At 35.5% G+C, this 20159-nt stretch overlaps 1 protein-coding gene across 4 annotated transcripts in view; it reads right to left on the reverse strand.

Moving 5' to 3' along the window:
- The window catches only part of Rbf (Retinoblastoma-family protein), a 597832-nt gene that overhangs the window by 285198 nt on the left and 292475 nt on the right, over window positions 1–20159 (reverse strand). For all 4 annotated transcript variants that reach the window (XM_067782297.1, XM_067782293.1, XM_067782295.1 and 1 more), the window contains one exon: window positions 5779–6305. In XM_067782297.1, the coding sequence (XP_067638398.1) occupies window positions 5779–6305 (527 nt within the window). The remainder of the gene's footprint in view (window positions 1–5778; window positions 6306–20159) is intronic.

Here is a 20159-nt window from a genome sequence, read left to right on the forward strand (position 1 = left end):
ATCGACGATGAATCGCTTAACACAAAACACTTTCTGTTGGGGCCTCCCAACTTCGTCCAAGCAGCTGAGGTACCAGAAGAAGAACGTTCTGGAAGAGATGGGTTCTCGAGTATCTTCCTACTTTAACCGGACGCGTAAAATGGTTGAAGCAAGTAAAGCCGATATGTGTTGGCGACGTGGTGATTGTATGCGATGACAACGAAAGCCGTTAGCAGTGGAAAAAGGCACCGTTTTGGAAGCAAAAGCGGCAGCCGATGGTCAAGTCAGGACAGTCTTGGTGAAAACTGATGCGGGAAATTTACGAAGGCCGGCATCAAAGATTGCCGTACTGGATGTAAACGGTGATTCTGCCGGCAGTGAATCGAATCACGGAGAGGAGGATGTTACAAATAGAAATTAACACCAAATAGTTATGCACCGAATACTTTAAACCTTTTTGTTATATTCCTTAAAATATGTACTATATAAGCAACTCTGTAAAATTGGGAGCCATTTGGTTTGTGCGCTTCCGGTTCTTTCTTTTTGAAAGAAACATGTGAAAAGCACGCACAAGTAAGTTTTGAATTAATTCCATATAACAAATTTCTTGTAATTAATGAATTCTTTTCCATCAGATATAAAAACTTAACAAAATAGTATTGTTTCATGCATTTTATTTCGAACCTCTGCTGTATACAACACTTTCCTTCGTTTTCGTGCGTACATTTGGGTTTGACATTGACAGGTACATTCGGTTTCGTTCCACCAATCTTTGCCCGGTCTAACACCTTCGACTTTTGTGGTCTTTGTCGAATCTCCTCCACCAGCACTCGTTTACTGCGGAATCCCTTCTCAAAACTGAAGTGGCACATCCTTGTTCTTATAGCGCATAATCCTTCTTTGCATGTCGATGTTTATGCCATGGTCAATTAAGAAGTCCACTCCCAATATGACTTCATCAACAATCTTTGCCACAACGAATTTGTGTAGAACCGATACCTTCCCAATTACGACTTCACAGGTCACTTCTCCCTATACTTGGTTGTACTCGCCAGTGACCGTACGCAATCTTGCTCCATGTAATGGCTTTATTCTCCTACTGATAAAATCGGATTATGGGATCAGATGCGCCCGTATCTACAGCCAGTAAGCGTTCATTGCCCCCACATATCCTCCTGCGGTAAGACTGCTCGACATTCTTCCGATTTGCGATACAGATATAACGGGACATTCAACAGCTGGACAAAGCTTTCACTCCTTGCATCTGGCTCGCTCTAGCTCATCTCCTTCCAGTTTGTGTTTGAGACCACCTATGCTGTTGGAACCACTAGGGTCAAGACCGCAATGACGTGCAATGTGACCTGGCTTCCCGCATTTGATTATTCTGTCACTCAATATTTGCGATCCTTTTACTGCTTCCAATATTGTGTTCACCCAATCTGGCCTTTCTCCACACGGCGCACTTTGAATGCTGACTTACACAAAAGCAAGGCTGTCACGCTCTCGCTGTTTTCCACGGGATCGTCCACATTTTCCAGATGGGCCAGCCTTTCGACATCCGACTCAAACTCCTGCACAGTCTCATTAGCTTTTTGGTAGCGGTTTTGCAACTCAATTTGGTATATCTGTTTCCTATGCTCGCTTCCGTAACGTCTCTCGAGAGCGACCATCAATGCTTTATAATTGTTTCGTCCTCCCTCTAGAACGGTCTGTAAGATTTCAGCTGCAGGTCCTTTCAATGCGATTAACAGTGCAGCAACTTTATCTTCAGTATTCCAGTTGTTAACTGCTGACGTCTTCTCGAAATGAAGCTTAAATACCTGGAAAGGAACAGAGCCGTCAAAAGATGGAGTTTTTACCTTCGGATTGATCGCTTGAAAAGCTGGGCGATTTGGTTGTAACTGCTCCACACGACTTTTTAAATCATCGACTTCTGCCTGAAATTGAGCAATTTTAGCATGCTGCGCTTCCAATTTCGATGATACTCTTCCTGCGCTGCGCATATGCTTCCTATTTGGAGGCCATATATGTCCCCTGTTCTTCTAGTTGTAAGGACACGTAAGTCTTCTGCGATTCCAGTTGAGAAGCACGATGTTTGTGTAGTTATTGCAGCCAGAATCATATTCAAATCTGTGTTGGTCCCTGTCTGCGGTTTTTCGTTGTTCTCTTCCATTGTTATCGTTATCAGGATGAAAAAACATACTCTTCAACATTGATTTCTCCCGAATCCATAACTTCTCGTAGCCGTGCTTGAAGTTTGGCCTTATTTCTCGTTGTATTAAATCCACATCCAAGGTTCTCCAATTCCTATTTTAGTTCAATTCACTTAACTTAGCCATGTCCTTATTGTCCTCCGCTACCCTGGAATTTATTCAACATTTATTATTTTGCACCTTCTCCTATCATTCGAATCTGTGAACTGTCGAATAAATAACTCAAATATTCAGTATTGCAAAACGTTCTTTATTTAGACTACTTTGGGGTAGAGCTTCGGAATATTTGCGTACTTCACATTTCTCCTAAGGTCTAAATTTTTCGCTAACAACTGCTCACTTATTTCTCCTTTATGTATCTGATATTCGCGTTTGCCCTCTAGTTACATATATGCGTGTGTATATGTGAGTAAAAACCTCTGCTCTTAGCAGCTGTCTACATGCGCTGTGTACATGTATGTGAAATATTCTCTCTGCATTTGTTAGTAACAGCACAGTAGTGTTCCGAAACAGTACGAACACATCTTCATTTGGAATGTAATTTTAGCAATGCAAAATGGCAACGGAATCAAATTTGAGGAAATTTGAGAAATATGGAGAACAATAAATAGGGCTTTTGTCGAAACGCAATGTTATTTCTAGAGTAAAACATGGATGGTTACATGATAGTAAGTGGGTGTTTGGGTGACGTTGGCTATTTGGTTTTCCTAGAGATTTCCACGAATAAGTTAGACTATCTAAACACTTTAAATGATAGTTTCAGTTTCAGTGCCGAAAAATTGAGTTTGGGTCAACCATGGGTGTTTCAGCAGAACTGTGATCATAAACACACTGTGAAAATTGTCAAAGTACGGTTGCTCCATCTCTCACAAAGAAGTTATATCACCCTACGCAGTCAACCTAGACAGGGAAATCCGAAAAAGGACTATTAATAGTAAGATTTGCTCAAAGACGCTACTTCGGTGTAAATGCATAAAATTGTACTGTATGTGACAGCAATGCTTGTTAGTTCCATGCCACGTAATTAAAAATCTGTAATAAAAGTGCTGGAAATTGACAACCTGTTATTTTCGTACAACTTCTGACACCATAAATATAAAGTATTTCTAATATTTCGTCCATATCTTTTTTTGGTGTAAGAGTATTGTTTTTGTTTTTTCATTGGATTAGAAAGAATTACATATCATTACGAAAAAAATATAAAATGTTCCATTAGGGGTAATATTGTTATTTTTCACGTGTGTAGCTTCATAAAGTTAAAAAACTGAGGAAACTTATGTCAGAAAAATTCGTATTGAACATGATTCAACCACAAGAGGTTTGCTCGGCTGACAAATTTTTTGACAGTTGCAGCCGTCTTGCTCCCAAATCGAATTGACATCCGTTAACTGTGTTGTTCTTTGCGATTTTTTCGAAAAATATAAGTAGTAGAAATAGGAAGCAATCAGTTTACAAATACCCGATAAGCACTGAACTATATAATTCCTTAGAACAATTTTTTTGAATTTTATGATGAATTTATTAGCTACGCCATGATCTATTAGTGTGGGTAATTTTATGAAAAGTACGGACACCAAGTTATCGTGCTCTTTCGTGAACCTATGAACAAACCTAAACCAATTTAAAATTCCTTAGAACAATTTTTTAATTTTATGATGAATTTATTAGTTACGCCATGATCTATTAGTGTGGGTAATTTTATGAAAAGTACGGACACCAAGTTATCGTGCACTTTCGTGAACCTATGAACAAACCTAAACCAATTTAAAATTCATCGTTCAACGTCAAAAACTTGACTAGTAAATCGATTAATGTAAAAATGGCATTAGTAAATAATGGAGATGCCATAACGAAATTTACTCATTCAGCATGTTAACTTATTCATTCCGTATAACATTCTTCTCTATTTAAAATTTTTTGGAAGCTTTTTATATTTGGAATATTATATATTCAGCCCTATTCTGCATTTCGACTTGGATTGAAATTTTTTCGATTTGTCAATTTTGGTATTCTGTGTTCCAATCTCTTTTGATCCAACTTCGAATCGTTCGATTTTGTTTAGTCTGCATTCCAATCGTAGTTCCGTTTTTCTAAGCTGCAAATTTGTTGACAGAAAAATATTTTATTTTTATTTTTTTATTAATTTGTTAAGAAACGTAAAAGGCTTGGTGATGATTGTTTTTTATATGTTGTCAGGTCAAAAACAACATGCCGATATCGAAGTCCTTGGACGTATTTGCCCCGCAAAAGTATCTAACACATACTTGAAAGTATCCTTATTAAGTCGAAAGTTTTTTTTTTAACCTAAATAAGAAAATAAGTCATTAAACTTTACCACTTTTAAGTTCAATTTCTTACAATTCGTCACTCATTGATTACACAAATCTCGCAATATTTGCCTTTCCATTCTCTCCTGGCCATTTTCGTATGCGTTGCTTTCCAACTCCACAAATAATGCCGCGGCTATTGATTCCAGTATAATAGACAGCTATAATTTGTGTCTGTTCGTTGGGTCCAGTTATATGCCAAAGCAAGCTGCCGGAGTAGAGGAAGGTGAAGCGAAAACGTAAACAATCCTTGCGGAAAGAATAAATAAATCTTCATAAAGTATTTTAGGCCATTACAATGAAATTAGCATCCATAAAATTCAGAAAATGTCAACTATATTCGTGCAGGAATCCGTTTTAACAAAACTTGGTGGCCACGGCAGGGAATTGGCCAAAAGAACGACAAAAACACACATACAATTATGAAAGCACCTCACTCAAAAAAATATACCACTACGGCATATATATTCTATTGTTTTTTTTTTTTTTGTACAAAATGGCGTGGATAATAAAATAAAAACGTTTTCAGTGTTTTTTACAAATTTTCTTTAATTTGTTTTGTTCCAATTTTCACACATTCCGTACAAACAGCTGATTTCGAAAAAGCATTTGCTCTTCCTCTTCTCGTTACGATTCCGTCGCAATGCAGAATAACCAACTTCGATTAAAGCGGAGCGTAGAACGGGAACGTAATCGAAATGCAGAATAGGGGTGATTATACTTATTTGGATCTCGTACGTGGTATCAAACGAACGTGGTATCAAATGAACGTCTTCTGAATATTCTAAATTAACTGCTGAGTAGAGTATCACCCCATGTCGGCTGCCAGTTCGAAATCGTCATATCTCAAAATATATTTAAAAAATTTCGCATTTTAGCATTTGTCATAAAAACGCCCTATTATCAGAATAAGGTTGAAGAACGCCGTATCTCAGAATGCTTTGCATTAGCTCCTCTTATGTCAAAATGCATTGAGATAGGGAGTTTTTGAAACAAATTTATAGATATTGTATTTTTGAATAAAATTCTAACGTACGGCATTCTTCAAACAAATTCTGAAAGAATTACCAAACCAATATCATGAAATATTTAGTAGGAAATGAATTATTCCTCCCAAAACCTGTTGGCATTTACAAATTTATTATAGAAAAAAGAGAATCATGATTGTACATCACAACATGAATTATTTCGTGTCGTCATCGCATTTTTGAGGATGTTTTTCACCCGCCATTGCTTTTATTTGTAGAATTAGTACTTACTTTGAGGCAGATTCCGTTTCTCTAGGTTATCAACGTCTACATCAGACCAAGTTGGTAATCCATAAGTTTTAATAATATCCCACAGCGGTGATTGTCTATTCCAAGCGAGAGATTCCAAGCAAGACTCTTCAATACAATTCAAATGTTTAATTAACTGTCGCGAAAGAACACCGCCATGGCTTCTTACAACTATTTCGATTATCTTATGAAAGTGAAAAGGAGTTAGACGGAAGCATTCCAGTACCCAAGGAAATTTCATTTGAGATTGATATGCGCTTAGGACAATTTCCACACAACAAGCAATAAGAGTCATTAGAAATGGCTCCGTTACCATTAATATTTTCAGATCTATGTTCGGCTTTGTCCTAGTTTCCACACGTAGAATTTTATCAAGTAGATAGAAAAATAGCGATTTGGCCATCTGAAAGCGACTGGCTGTCTCGGAGTTACTTATAGCAGCTGTAAAATATACTTGCATTTGGGCCAGCTTTTCGTAAATCATTTTCAATGGCTCCACTCCAGCTTTTCTGCACAAATTCGAAAAAAAAAATGTAATATGTTAGTTTTGGCCAACTTTTATCTACAGATATTCGATTTTATGTGTGCTGGTTCGAGGTCAATAAAGTTGTTAATAAAAACACCATATTTTATTTTTATTCCGATATATGTATTTCGGTTACGAGTCGGTTAACCGTCTTCAAGGCACTATACAAAACAATGAAACCAAACTTCATGCATTTAAATAAACAATTAACCTTTGTAAACATACATACATTTGAGTCGAACGTCCGTTCGCCTTGACGTGGAGCACAGTTGCCACATCATGATTTCATCGAAAATAGAACGAATCTCAAGAAAAAGGACCAAATTTTGTTCAGTTCACAGGAGTGACGTATTCGTTGTAAAATATAAAATTTTAGGATGGTGGACTAAAGTGTACTTCGATTTTCACATTTCTAGGATGAGTTTATGTCTTTCACAAACCAAACGTTTTGGATCTAGTATTGCTGACAAAGCTCTTAGTTTCAGCACTATGTTGTTGATTGCAATTAAATAAAATGTAGAGCGCAGCGCGCAGAGCTGACGGACACTCTTGTCTATTTGTCACATTGACCGACAAATACATTATACATACATAAATATGTACTCATGTGTCTAAATAGGTCATTATAATATGCTGACTCCGCTTACAGGAAATGTTTACATTTTAGTTTGTAAGTATTAGTGTAAATAGGTATATGTAGTATAAGAATATTTTGTAAAAAAGGGAAAGTAATTTGCAAATAAAGTCACTCATGATCCAACCATCATACGTCAATCTGTTCTTTATCTACATGGCGATCCGGCCAGGAGTCGAACCTGGAATCTTCTGACAATAACGGAGACACCTCCGAAGGCTTTTGATATTGTACAAATCGATACAGAGGACCATTCCGAAATCGACAAATGCAAACGAATATGCAGTTACCATTATATGCGATCTAACCATATACTTAGCACCAATCCCAGTTCCAAGCAAACATGCAATAACAGCCGCTAAAGCTGTATTCGAGCATTTCATTCTGATTTATGGTTGGATGAAAAAAAATCATAACAGATATGGGAACAGAATACAAAAATAGTTAATTTAAAGAACTGCGCAAACTGCTAAAAATTGAGCATAAAACCTCAACACCGTACCATCATCAATCTTTGGATACTGTTGAGCGCAGTCACAGAACATTTAATGAATATGTACATTCTTACATATCCAGTGACAAAGATGATTGAGATGAATATCTCAGGTATTATTCGTACTGTTACAATACAACACCGTCGACCTTACATGGTTATTGTCCTTTTGAGCTTATAATCGCGAAAAACCCCCCGACTTACGAATTCCTAGAAGATAACACAATAAGCGCAGTAAATAACCACGAGGCTTATGATAAAGAAATCAAGTATAGACTACAGATAGCGCAGCAACGAGATGGGAAATTAGTATAAGAGACTAAAGAAAAACAAAAGGCAAATTATGATAGAAGTTGCTACAGTAAGGAAATAAATATAGGTGAACTAGTATCAGTTAAAGACGACACAAGTCAAAATTTAGATAATACATATAAAGGGCCCTATAGAGTAAAAAATATTGATAAAAATAACAATTTTACATTAATACCACATAGAATAGGAAACAGCGATAAAACAAGTAGAGATAAGGAAATAATAATTCATAAAAATAGGCTTAAACCAATATAAAATCTCTAGTAATAACCAAGATAATTAAAAAAAAAAAATCTAATTATAAGCATTCCACCTTACTCATAATTCTCATAAAGTACTTTCAACTCAATGCACACAAACAAAAATAATAAGAAACAAATGACAACTTAATATGTACACATGTAGAGAATGAAAGAAACAAAGTCAGCATAATATGTTCAAATGTTAAGAATAAAAAAAAAATGTCAGCACAATATGTACACATGTAAAACAAAAGATACAAATGTAAATCAAAATAAATAAACACACAAATTCATTACTTTTGGCATCTACAATTATGTCGTAAATTACGGCCATACAATGATTGAATGTGAAAGGCAATTGAAATTTTGTAAACCCAAGCAAATTTTAAATGGGCCATAAAACGCAAAACGATACAAGACGGCACACTTAAAATTTAATTACCTCACTTGAATGGCCATGCATAATTGGCGCCAAATTATGTATGACCATTCTTCAAAGGCGGGTGGTGTAACATGCCTTAGAATTCACTTTCACTGCATTCAGTTGTCCATTACATATTTACATATGAAGACCACACATGTAGCAAAATATTAATCAAAGAGCATAAATCAACAAGAGACATCACTTAACATGTTTGCTTCGAACCCAAACTACTGACATTTCTTTTTAAGGCTGTTCGCAAAAACACGGCGAAAACCACGGTTGCCAGTTCGGACTCTGTTTGATGCGCTGGTATCTTTTTGTCAAATTTGGTGCTTTTTAAGCAAGTAGCCACGATTTTGATATTTTTGTCTTTTTCACTACTGCCCAGATTCAAAAATCGTTCAATCATTTAATTGTAGCAGAACAAAGGCAATTCCGGCACATAAAGGAGTAATGTCGGATTTTCCAAAAAACAAATTTTGTATATATGTAACTGATGAAACAACGGACTTATCAGCACGAGAGGTCTATTTTTGGTGGTTAGATGTTTCGATCGATTAACAAACAAATTTTGTTATAGATTTTAGGAACTAATAGAGCCTAATAAAAGTGATACAACACTGAATTAAAAATTTATTTCAAAATCACGTTTGCCTCTTGGTAATTTTATAAAGCTTGTCATTGATGGACCCAATAAGATGACCAGCGAAAAAATTTATTTTACATTTAGTGCATTCAGGCGAATCGACTTGAACTAGGTAATCTGTCAGTCTGCAATATGGCTCAGTTTGTACCCCTTTTCTTATTGTGTACGAAACATTGCCCTGATTTTGTTATGCCACTCATTAATTCTCATACATCAGATGATGAATAGCACTGTGATATTGAAATATTTTGAGACGTATTTATGTATATGGGCAAGTCTGGGTTCCTGACGCGACATTTTCGTGTATTTTATGAGAATTTTCGCGAAGCTTTGGCGAAATTTTACATTTCTTAGACGAGAGGCTGATGCTCGTAGATTAACAAACGCGACAATGATAACTCAATTAACAAGACTATATGACATTGAAAATATATTATTTTCAAGATATACCTCAAGTTTTAGGTCAAGTCTAGTATACAAAATTTGCATACTTGGATCATATACGCCCTCAAAATCCGGAGTGGGGATCCAAAAAGCGCTTTTAATAAGCGGAGACATCTACTGTCATATCAATTTCCAGCTGTTTATTATTCCATGTATTTTTACGTCATCGAAATTAATATATTTTTGTGCTGGCAACGATGCACAAATGTAGGTTTAATTGACAGAAATATAGGAGAAACAGTATAAAATAAACCCAAAATTTGAATTTTTGCATTTTGAGTAACCGTTTCCTTTACCATTTTGCTTGTCACTAATCGACAAATATTTTCACTGCATTCAGACATAGTTAAAATAGCATTTTAATTTTATTTACATTTTTGCAATGGTGGAATGGCGTAAAACTAAGTAAAAACGGTTTTTAAATTTCTAAAAATATACAGAATGAGATAACTCAGGGGTAAAGTTCTAATCCTCTTCGCTCCACATAAAGACAAGATTGTAGTTTAGTCGTATGTCTGGTGGTATATTTAATAGTGATCGGCAAACATTTAAATGTAAGTGTATTAATGAAAGCGAGAGCATGAGCATTAGAACACCCACAGAATGTATGGGATTTGCAAAAGTATCAAATTATTTCCTCGCCACGCATTTTCTGAAAGAATAGGGATAAAAAATAAGATCTGTAAAAAATCTGGCCATCTGTAGTGAAAAAAATTCCATGGAAATTTTACCTAAAGGCTACAAATGCACTAAAAACTTGTATATGTCTTTTTTGGCTAATATCTCGTAAACCAGTAATTTTAGGATAACTAATGACATAAGGACTTTTATTTATATTGGAGCATTTTAATTTTATTTACATTTTTGCAATGGTGGGATGGCGTAAAACTAAGTAAAAACGGGTTTTAAATTTCTAAAATATACAGAATGAGATAATTCAGGGGTAAAGTTCTAATCCTCTTCGCTCCACATAAAAGACAAGATCTGTAGTGAAAATATTCCATGCCCTTTTGACCTAAAGGCTAAAAATGCACTAAAAATTGTACATATATATCTCAAGTATTTTATGGAGAAATAATAACATAAAGACTTTTGTTTAGAATGGTATCAGGAGTAAATTGCCCATATAAATTTTTTACCAGCGAGTGTCCTTTTAAGGACTTTTCATAAGCCAAAGATTTTTTTACGAATTCTTAAAAAATAATGTATTAAATAAGCTATTTTTGCCAGTAAACCGGTACTAAATTCTCACAAAGGGCTTGGAAATATATTTATAATAAACGTGCATTGTAATTGTGAGCTCTAGGCCAAGAAATTTAGAATAAAAATAATTCTGATTAGGCAGGACAATTTGTAAGTCTTTGAAACTAAGTAAATATAAGAAAATAAATAAAACAATTGTTCTACATAGCAAAGAAAAATAAATGCTTGAATGCAGATGCGCTTCCCAGCATAGGAGAGGTGTTGAGTGTAATTTGTTATTTAATGCAAAACAAAAGAAAAAGTGCAAAATACAGTGCTTTATTTTTGGTAGAAAGACTAATTAATTTATACGAAAAATTTGAAATTCCAGTGAAAGGACGTGTCGGAATTGAAAGAATTATCATACGAAATTATAACAGCTATAAGAAAATAAAAAAAATTGAAGTTTAGTGACTACAAAAAAGTTTAACAACTCGTTGGAAGAACTGTTCGATATTTCGCATCATTTTGTCATCACAAGGTAATTCAAAAGTTCTGGGAATACCAAAAATTAATAGGCAGACCGGTGCTGTTGAAGGTGATGCTGTACATACCGCAATGGTTGATTGGGGCGTACAAAACCATGTAGGGGCTATGTACTTTGACACCACTGCAAGCAACACTAGCACTTCCATTGGAGCCTGTGCTACGATTGAGCAAGAGGTTGGAAAGCACCTTTTGCAGTTCGCATGCAGACACCATATATCTGAATTGCTGGTTGGAGCCGCATTCAAAATATCAGTAGAGAAAACCACAACAGGACCTAAAACCTTATTGTTTGAAAACTTTCGAAAAGCGTGGCCAACAATAAGACAGGCGGATTATGAGTACGGTGTAGAAGACGCAGATGTAGCTGAATTTTTTACCGATGATAAAAGATCCGAGTTGATAGCTTTTATTATCGACCAAATCAAAAATAAAGTACACAGCACTAGACATGACCACATAGAGATGCTGAAACTATGTTCGCTACTTATTGTACAGTAAATACAAGGCTACAAAATTTCCAGACCCGGCGCACTCAGTCACGTTAGATGGATGGAAAAAATTCTACACTGCCTCAAAATTTTTCTGTTTAGGAAATAATTTGCAATTTCTTGTAAGTAAAACAGACTTAGGTATTTAACGAGCATTAAATAAAACATGTTTAATTCCATATTTCAGCTAAAGTTTTAAGCAACATACGGAGATTCAACAAATTTGTGGTACGTGTATATATGAAATATTGTTTTTTGTCCCAATTAGCACCAAAAGCACCAGCCGATGATTTGAGATTGTTTAAAGATTTAGAAGAGTTTAAACGTATTGATGCGGATATAGCGGAATCAGTTCAGAGTAAATTGCGTGGGCATTTGTGGTACTTAAATGAGTCCAATATTGTATTCGCTTTTTTTAATGACGAGGTTAGTTTTGACATGAAAAGAAAAATGCTGTCAAATTTAAAAAGAAACGGCCATCCTGATAATCCAGAAATAATCGATCTACCTGTAGATGCACTCAATATTTCAGAACTATGCGATTTCGTTACGAGCCAAACATATTTCTTTTTTGATAGTTTACTCGACAAAAGCGTGACTAATATCAATACGGATTACTTAAGAACAGATCCAAGCACTTGACATGAAAATGAAAACTACATATTAGCAAAAACTTTAGTATCAAAATTATTAGTAGTAAATGATATAACAGAACGTGGTATAGCATTAATAACCCGTTTTGATACAGCTCTAACTCATCAGGAAGAACAAAAGCAATTTATATTGCATGCAGTGGAGCAACATTACAAAAACTTGCCGTCACGAAACACATCAAAGAAAAAATTTATAGATTATTTAAACAAAAACTGTACAAAAGAAAATGTTTAATATTGTTTTATAGACTTCAAAACGTTTCATATTATTATATAATTTGATTCTTTACTTAATATTTACCATTTTATTTAGTTGTATTTTTGCGATCAGTTCGATTATGTACTTGTATTTTTTGAGTAGGCTAGTCTGATCTAATATTTCCTGGTACAAATAAAGATTTATTTTACCTTTCTCCCGACGTTTCGCTGAATATTTCAGCCTCTTCAGGGGCTACACTATTTTTATTTTCAAATAAATAAAGAAATAAAATGTCACAACACATAACAGTTAACATGAAAACATTAAATTACACTTACAACGATATAGGACAATATGAACATATTTATATTTATTTATTTATTTACCAACGTAGTACAGAGTAAGACCAGATATAGTCTTTTAGAAGTACTTCAACTAGGTTATTAAACATAAAACAGTGTAAATATGTATATTCTAAGTTAAATCTAAATAACAAATTTAGAATACATCTAACCTTAACGAAAGAAAAGATAGTCAAGATCAAAGTGGGAAAAGGGGAAAGAAAAGAGAAGCAGGTATCTTAAACACCCTTACAATGTTTTTGCATTGTTTTCATACAGCTTTGAAGTACTTGAGTATTACATCCTTGTAGTTGAATCTATTTAGTCCAGCCCTCACATTATCTGGGATTGAATTCCATAATTTAACCGCGCTAATGAAAAATAGTCTAGATGAAGTTAAGTAATTGTACGATGGTACGACCAGACTCTGATGTCTCAGTGATCTCACTGGTCTCAACCTTTCGAATAAGTAATTTGGTGTCTTCCACAATAATAATTTGTATATAAAGATACAATTCCTGTCGGCTAGATAATTTTCAAGGCTGCACCTAAGAATTTCGTTCGCCAGGCAGATATGTGATCATATCTACCAATCCCGTAAACGTATCTCGTAGCATTGTTAAACGCTACAGCAACTTTGTTGTATGACACTGAGTCCATCTTACCATATACTGTATCGGCGTACGTTATAAGTGGCATAATTAACTGCAGCACAAGTTTTCGCCTGGTTTCAACGGGTGTGAATGGGGCCGAGACTCTTAACTTCCGTAATATGGCATAAATATTGGTAACTACCCTGTTGACATGGTCACTACAAGTAAGTTTACAGTTCACAATAAAACCTAGACTTTTTACTCTGTCAACAAATTTAAGTGGACTAGTTCCAATATACAACGCAGGAAGGTCAATATTATATACAACACTATGACATATAGGCAAGACATAAGACTTGGATGCATTCAAACACAACGAATTTTCACTAGCCCAAAGAGAGATTGCAGACAGATCATTATAAATTTTGAAACAAAAATCTTCAACAAGACCGATACGACTTGACAAATGTAACTGCATATCATCGGCATATGCATGAATATTGACATACTGGCACACATCAAAAATATCATTCACAAATAGACTAAACAGAAGTTGACCAAGGACCGACCCTTGCGGTACGCCATACACAGGTTTAGACTGCGACAAAGAATTTCCTGATTTAACTTTCTGCGTTCTATCCTTAAGATAACTGGCAATAAGCTTGACTGAGCTATCCTCAAATCCGAAGTAATACTTCAGCTTCGTACATAGCAGCTCATGATTCACAGAATCAAATGCTTTCGAGAAATCTAAGAAGTGTTAGGTCGCCAGTATCAAAACTAGTTCTTATATCATCCAATACTTTAACCATTGCTGTAGAGCAGCTGTGCTTTGGTCTGAAGCCAGATTGCAACGGACTGAGTAATTTATTTTGCTGGATAAAGTAAGAAATTTGTGCTGCCATTAAATTTTCACATACCTTCGAAAGTGTAGGCAGTATGCTGATAGGCCTATAATCACCTGCACACGTAGCATTAGTTTTTTTTGCAATAGGAAGAATAATTGCTTTCTTCCACATCGTGGGAAAACATGAAGAGGTGAAGCAGAAATTTATGTGAGTAAGCGGACCTAGTATAAACTCCATTACGATCTTAATAAATCTTAGAGAGATTCCTTCCTCCCCCAAAGCATTCGATTTTATACTTAATAAAGCCTTCAAAACATCAACCTCGCCAATTGTATCAAATTGAAATTTGTTATCAGGGCCGACATAGGAGGAGTAATCTTTTAGCAGGGCTGGAGCATTGACGTCATTGTTAGTGCTAACAAAAAAGTCATTTAGTTCATCCACATCTATTTCACACTTAGTAGGATCCTTACCATGTATTTTAAACCTTTTTAAGTTTCTCCACAACTCCTTGGATGGAAGTGAGGGATCTAGCTTTGATTTACTGTACCTACACTTTGCCTGCCTGATAATAGCTGTTGTTTCATTTCGCACTTCTTTGTATCGACACCAGGAAATATGTGTCCTATTTTTACGCCACTTACCATAATATTTTTGACGTTTCTTAATAGCCGATCGAACTCTCGAATTGTACCAGGGACACGAACTGTTAATAACACTTGCACAACGAATAGGCACATGCACATTAAACAATCTGGTCGAGTTATTATTAAGAAAATCTAACTTGGTATCAACCGTGTCAAGAAACCAACAGTATATCGGAGTACAACGCATTAACATTAACGATTTAAAATCACGATACACAAACGTACAATCTAAATCAGAACGGTTCATTTCAACATCTATAGTACAGAAAATCAAATCATGGTCAGAAACAAAGCATATTTGCTCAAATTTTAGGACGTGCCAGGGATCACAAGTTACAAAATAATCAAGAAGACTGGGTACAGAATTATTATCAAATCTCGTCGGGTTAGCACTATCCACAACACATAGACCTGCTGTTGCAAGCTGGTCAAGTAGTTTACTACTGTAGGAATCATTAACAAGTAGGTTCACATTAAAATCACCACAAACCAAAATACGTTCATAATCAATTACAAATTCGGACAAATCAACAAAAAATGATTCTAATGAAAAAGTTTTTTTGGGGTTGTAAAGATATATTACCACAATTTTATTTGCTCCATCTGACAGTTCAGTGAAAATATATTCAGCATCACAGGAATTAGAAATTTTTAGTAGTCTAGATTTGAGTGTTTTTTTACAGTACACTGGAACTCCCCCTCCTTTTTTGTACCTACGATCATTCCGAAATAGATTGTACCCATTAATCGAAAAGTTGAGATCAGGAATCTCACTGCAGAACCATGTTTCAGAGACACAAATCACATCCACCGCAGAATCCTCAAAAACATACCTAACAAAATCGAGTTTGTCATGGCTAAGGCTACGAGCATTAAAATGTACTGCATTGAAGCCATGAGTTTGCTTACAAAAAATATCAATCAAAATTCTTTCATTTTCATTAGCGCCAGGGCGAGATCTATGGAATGACCCCATACACATAAAGCTGAACCAAAACAGAACGAACCAAAGGCAGGCAAGCAACACGCATGTGTGTACAAGAGACCAAGGCAAAAACAATGGAGGAATGACAAAATAAAGAAAGACAGACAATTAAACACATGACTGAAAAATAGAGAAAAAAACGGTAGTGACAACAATTAAACATATGATAGGATGAGAGCGTAGGAGGACAGTAGATTGTTTGAAAAAGAAGATTAGAGAAAAAATAAAGAGAATATATAATATTAGATACACTTAACATTAATCATACATAATCAGGTGTCTGCAGCAACAACACGCTAAATACTACATATAAAGGTAAAAAATCGGTACCACCCTGCGTGGTAGTCTTGTCATTACTAATTTATTTAATCAGGCATAGCATATATGCAGCGGCGATATTGTCGCTGTCCTCCTTTCTGTTCATCCTCTTTTGTCTGTTGTTTAAAATGTGTAAGCATTCAAGTGTGTATCTCACCATCTCCCTTTTTTCCTTATCAATAATTTTAGTGTTCGTGAAATCTGCTGTATGGCCACAGTTGAGTATGTGCTGTGAGAGTGCCGTGCTGTGTTTTTGTTTTTTAATATCAGTTGCGTGTTCGGCAATGCAAACACCTAGCGCCCGCTTTGTCGTCCCATTATATGTTTTATCACGTGCTCTCGGTAGTCAACTACTAACTTACCAAGAGTTTTATACACTATTGACGGAAGTAGAATCATGTGTCAACTCTCGACCGCTATATTGGCATTCTGCTAATGCTGATGATTTGGAAATTCTCACGCCTGGACATTTTTTGATTGGCGAACCAATTAAAGCGCTGCCTGAACCTGATACTGAAAGTTTCTCAGGGATGTTACATCGGCGGTAGCAAGCTATCAGCGCAATGCGACAACATTTTTGGTCACGATGGCGAAACGAATACCTCCTTAACTTGCAGCGATGAGTTAGATGGTTTTCCATCTTCAAATCTAAAGGAAGATGACGTGGTTGTTATACATGATCTAGGGCTTGTGCTGATCTGAATACGTTTTTTAACTCCTCAGGTGCTGACTACACTTTTCCTTACGCTGCCTTAATTAACAATTTAAGAGCTTATATTTCTTTGGATTAAGTTAATGAAAAAAATTGCATAATATATGTAGTCTGTAAGAATATATAAATTCAAAGACTCAACATAAATAAAATTAAATAAAAATACCCCACCCACTAAATGGCGACTTGGGCGAGTAATTCAGTGTCACCCGGGCGCAGATGGTTCAGTACGCGTAGTCAGACTGAAGACAGCAGACGGTGAATTGGTGCGGCCCGCAGCAAAGCTGACGCTTTCGCCAACGAGAAATGATGTATAATTTGTAATTATTCTAAACTTCTGACATGTAATTTGTTGATATTTGAATTTAATTTTGAACTTGTAATGGTCGTTCAAGGCGGCCAGTATGTTCGCGCCTATATGGCATCTCACTTATATTTTGTAATTCCAACGAATGATGGAATGAAGTAAAAGAAGAAAATGAAATGTCACTTCATTATAAACATCCGCATACATATATTCTTGTATAACCGCTTAAGAACTAATTTACATTAAATTAAATCTCGTTCAATCCGCTGATTAATTAGTCGCTTTTTTACAACCCGCTTTAAGTTGCGTACATTGCATCCATAGTAAACTCTCGTTATTTCGCTTTTTCATCTTGCGGGCAGCCATTATTTGTAAAATAACGTCTTAAACTATTTTCTACATTTTGTCCCTTTCAAGGACCCATGAATGATGTAAACTCTACATTCCACAGTCTGAGAACCTTTTTTAAAACTTTTGGTATGTGTTTTACACCGACTCCAAACGATATCTGGCAGATGAATTTTTGGAGGGAATATTTTCACAACACCTTCTGGGCTGGCCGAACCACTGCCGATGAGTAACCCCCTGTTAAATAAGGTTTTGAAATAGGTTATTGCGAATATGAATAAAGAAGTTCGAAGTCAGATGGTGCTTTATTATAAGTCCAAGCAATTTTATAATCATAAAATAGTTTGATGCAATCGCAAGCGAGGTCATGCACTTCCAGACCACCCTCGATCAAACTATAGTTGAACTCGAGACCTTTATTCCAGCCGGTAGAATACCTGAAATCTTACCGCATTTCCCGGCTGAAGCCCCAAACCCTAGAGACCCCCATATTAGGAGTGTCAACTCGGATATTATGCGGCTGGTAAATGAACACAAACGTACCAAATGGGAGGAGCATCTAAGGAACTGCAACCTCTCTGCGGGTGTTGGTAAATTGTGGTCAACCGTCAAATCCTTGTCTAATCCAACTAAACACAACGATAAAGTATCTGTAGACTTCCGCGACAAAACTTTATGTGATTCGAAGGAATGCGCGAGCGCCTTTTGTCAACAATTTATAATGCATTCTTCTGTAGATAATGCCAGACGTCGTGCAAACAGACGAGCTCATAAACACAAACACGACGTGCTACCGGTCGACCGTTTTCGTTTTGTGTCGACTTTAAATAAACAAATAAATACCCATTATCATCACCCACACAAAGGTTGAAGAAGTCATACACAAGGCCAAGCCCACCAAGTCAATAGGCCCAGACGAAATAGCCATGCCAATGCTGAAACACCTTGGCGCTCAGTGAATAAACTACCTGGCGCACGTTTTTAACCTGTCGCTGAAATCCTTTGTCATACCTAAACAATGGAAAATGGCAAGGATAATTCCATTACTAAAGACTGGCAAACCAGCTATAGCGAAAGCGAGTCATATCGACCGATATCAGTCCTTTCGTCAGTAGCGAAGACATAGGAAACCGTTTTGCTCCCTCATTTCACGGAAAATCTTCGCCTAGCCACGCACCAACATGGCTTCCGCAAAATGCACAGCACCACCACCGCGCTCAATGCCATAAATACCCAGATTAATTACGGACTCAATCTGGAAAAACCCCATCTCAAGACGGTCCTCGTGGCAGTTGACCTGTCAAAAGCTTTTGACACATACAACAGTGTTGTCAGAACTTTTTCAGAAAAGAATAGGACAAAAAAAGCTAAAAAGATTTTTAAGCTAAAAATTTAAAGCAACTTTTCAAGCATTTTATTAATTTTTTCATAAAAATGTTAGCATTTTAAACGTTTTATATATCTATTAAAAAGTTTTAATTAATTTTTACTCCAAATATAATTTATAGATGCAATCTGTGTTTTATACAAATTTTTTAAAGTCAATCATATGACCACTCGTACTACAACTATTTCACTGCTTGCAGTATATACATTAAGCTGAGTTGATTTGTATGGACGAAAGTTAACGCCGACTCAAAATTGTCCGCTAAAAACTTTGGCGATACAGGTAAAAAAAAAAAAAAACAAAATATTTTTTGGGTTTTGAAGAGTGTTTTTAAGGGTTTCTTCAGAAACGTGCAAAAGTGTTGCCGATGAAAACGAATTTGTCTCATAGTTCCTATCTCACTTAAAATTATGCGATAAAAACGTCGGCATTAACAGTTTAAAAAAAAAATTTTTTTTTTGGTTTTTGGGACTTGTTTTGTTCGAAATCGATTTTTTTTCATATTCAAGGCTCCAAATCATTTTTTTATGTATATAGGGTATTCCATCCCATTTCGTCCAATTTTAAACCCGACCCCTTTAGAATTGGCTGAAAGTTTTTCTTCTTTTTCTAGCTTACGAAAGACGTTTTTCAGAAGTTTTTCAAATTTTTTCATCCAACTCAAAAAAAGTTATGAATTTTTAAAAAAACACCGTTTTTGTTTTCAAAATGCTATAACTTTTTCAATTAAATAAAACAAAAAATCTCGGCCCACTCCGGGATTAGTGGGGATGATTGCAGAATTGATTGAAGTTTTTTATGAGACAAAAAGGGCGAAATTCGAAAAATCTCGAAAAACTGAAAAATTACAAAAAAAAAACTTTAAAATTTTTTTTGAATTTTTTCCGAAAATTACATTTAAAAACAAATTTTTTAAACAAAAAAAAGATACCAAACGGTCAATTTTTGAAAAAGTTATAGCATTTTGAAAACAAAAACGGTGTTTTTTTAAAAATTCATAACTTTTTTTGAGTTGAATGAAAAAATTTGAAAAACGTCTTTCGAAAGCTAGAAAAAGAAGAAAAACTTTCAGCCAATTCTAAAGG

The sequence above is a fragment of the Eurosta solidaginis genome, chromosome 4, assembly GCF_040869045.1.
Source record: "Eurosta solidaginis isolate ZX-2024a chromosome 4, ASM4086904v1, whole genome shotgun sequence".
Lineage (NCBI taxonomy): Eukaryota > Metazoa > Arthropoda > Insecta > Diptera > Tephritidae > Eurosta > Eurosta solidaginis.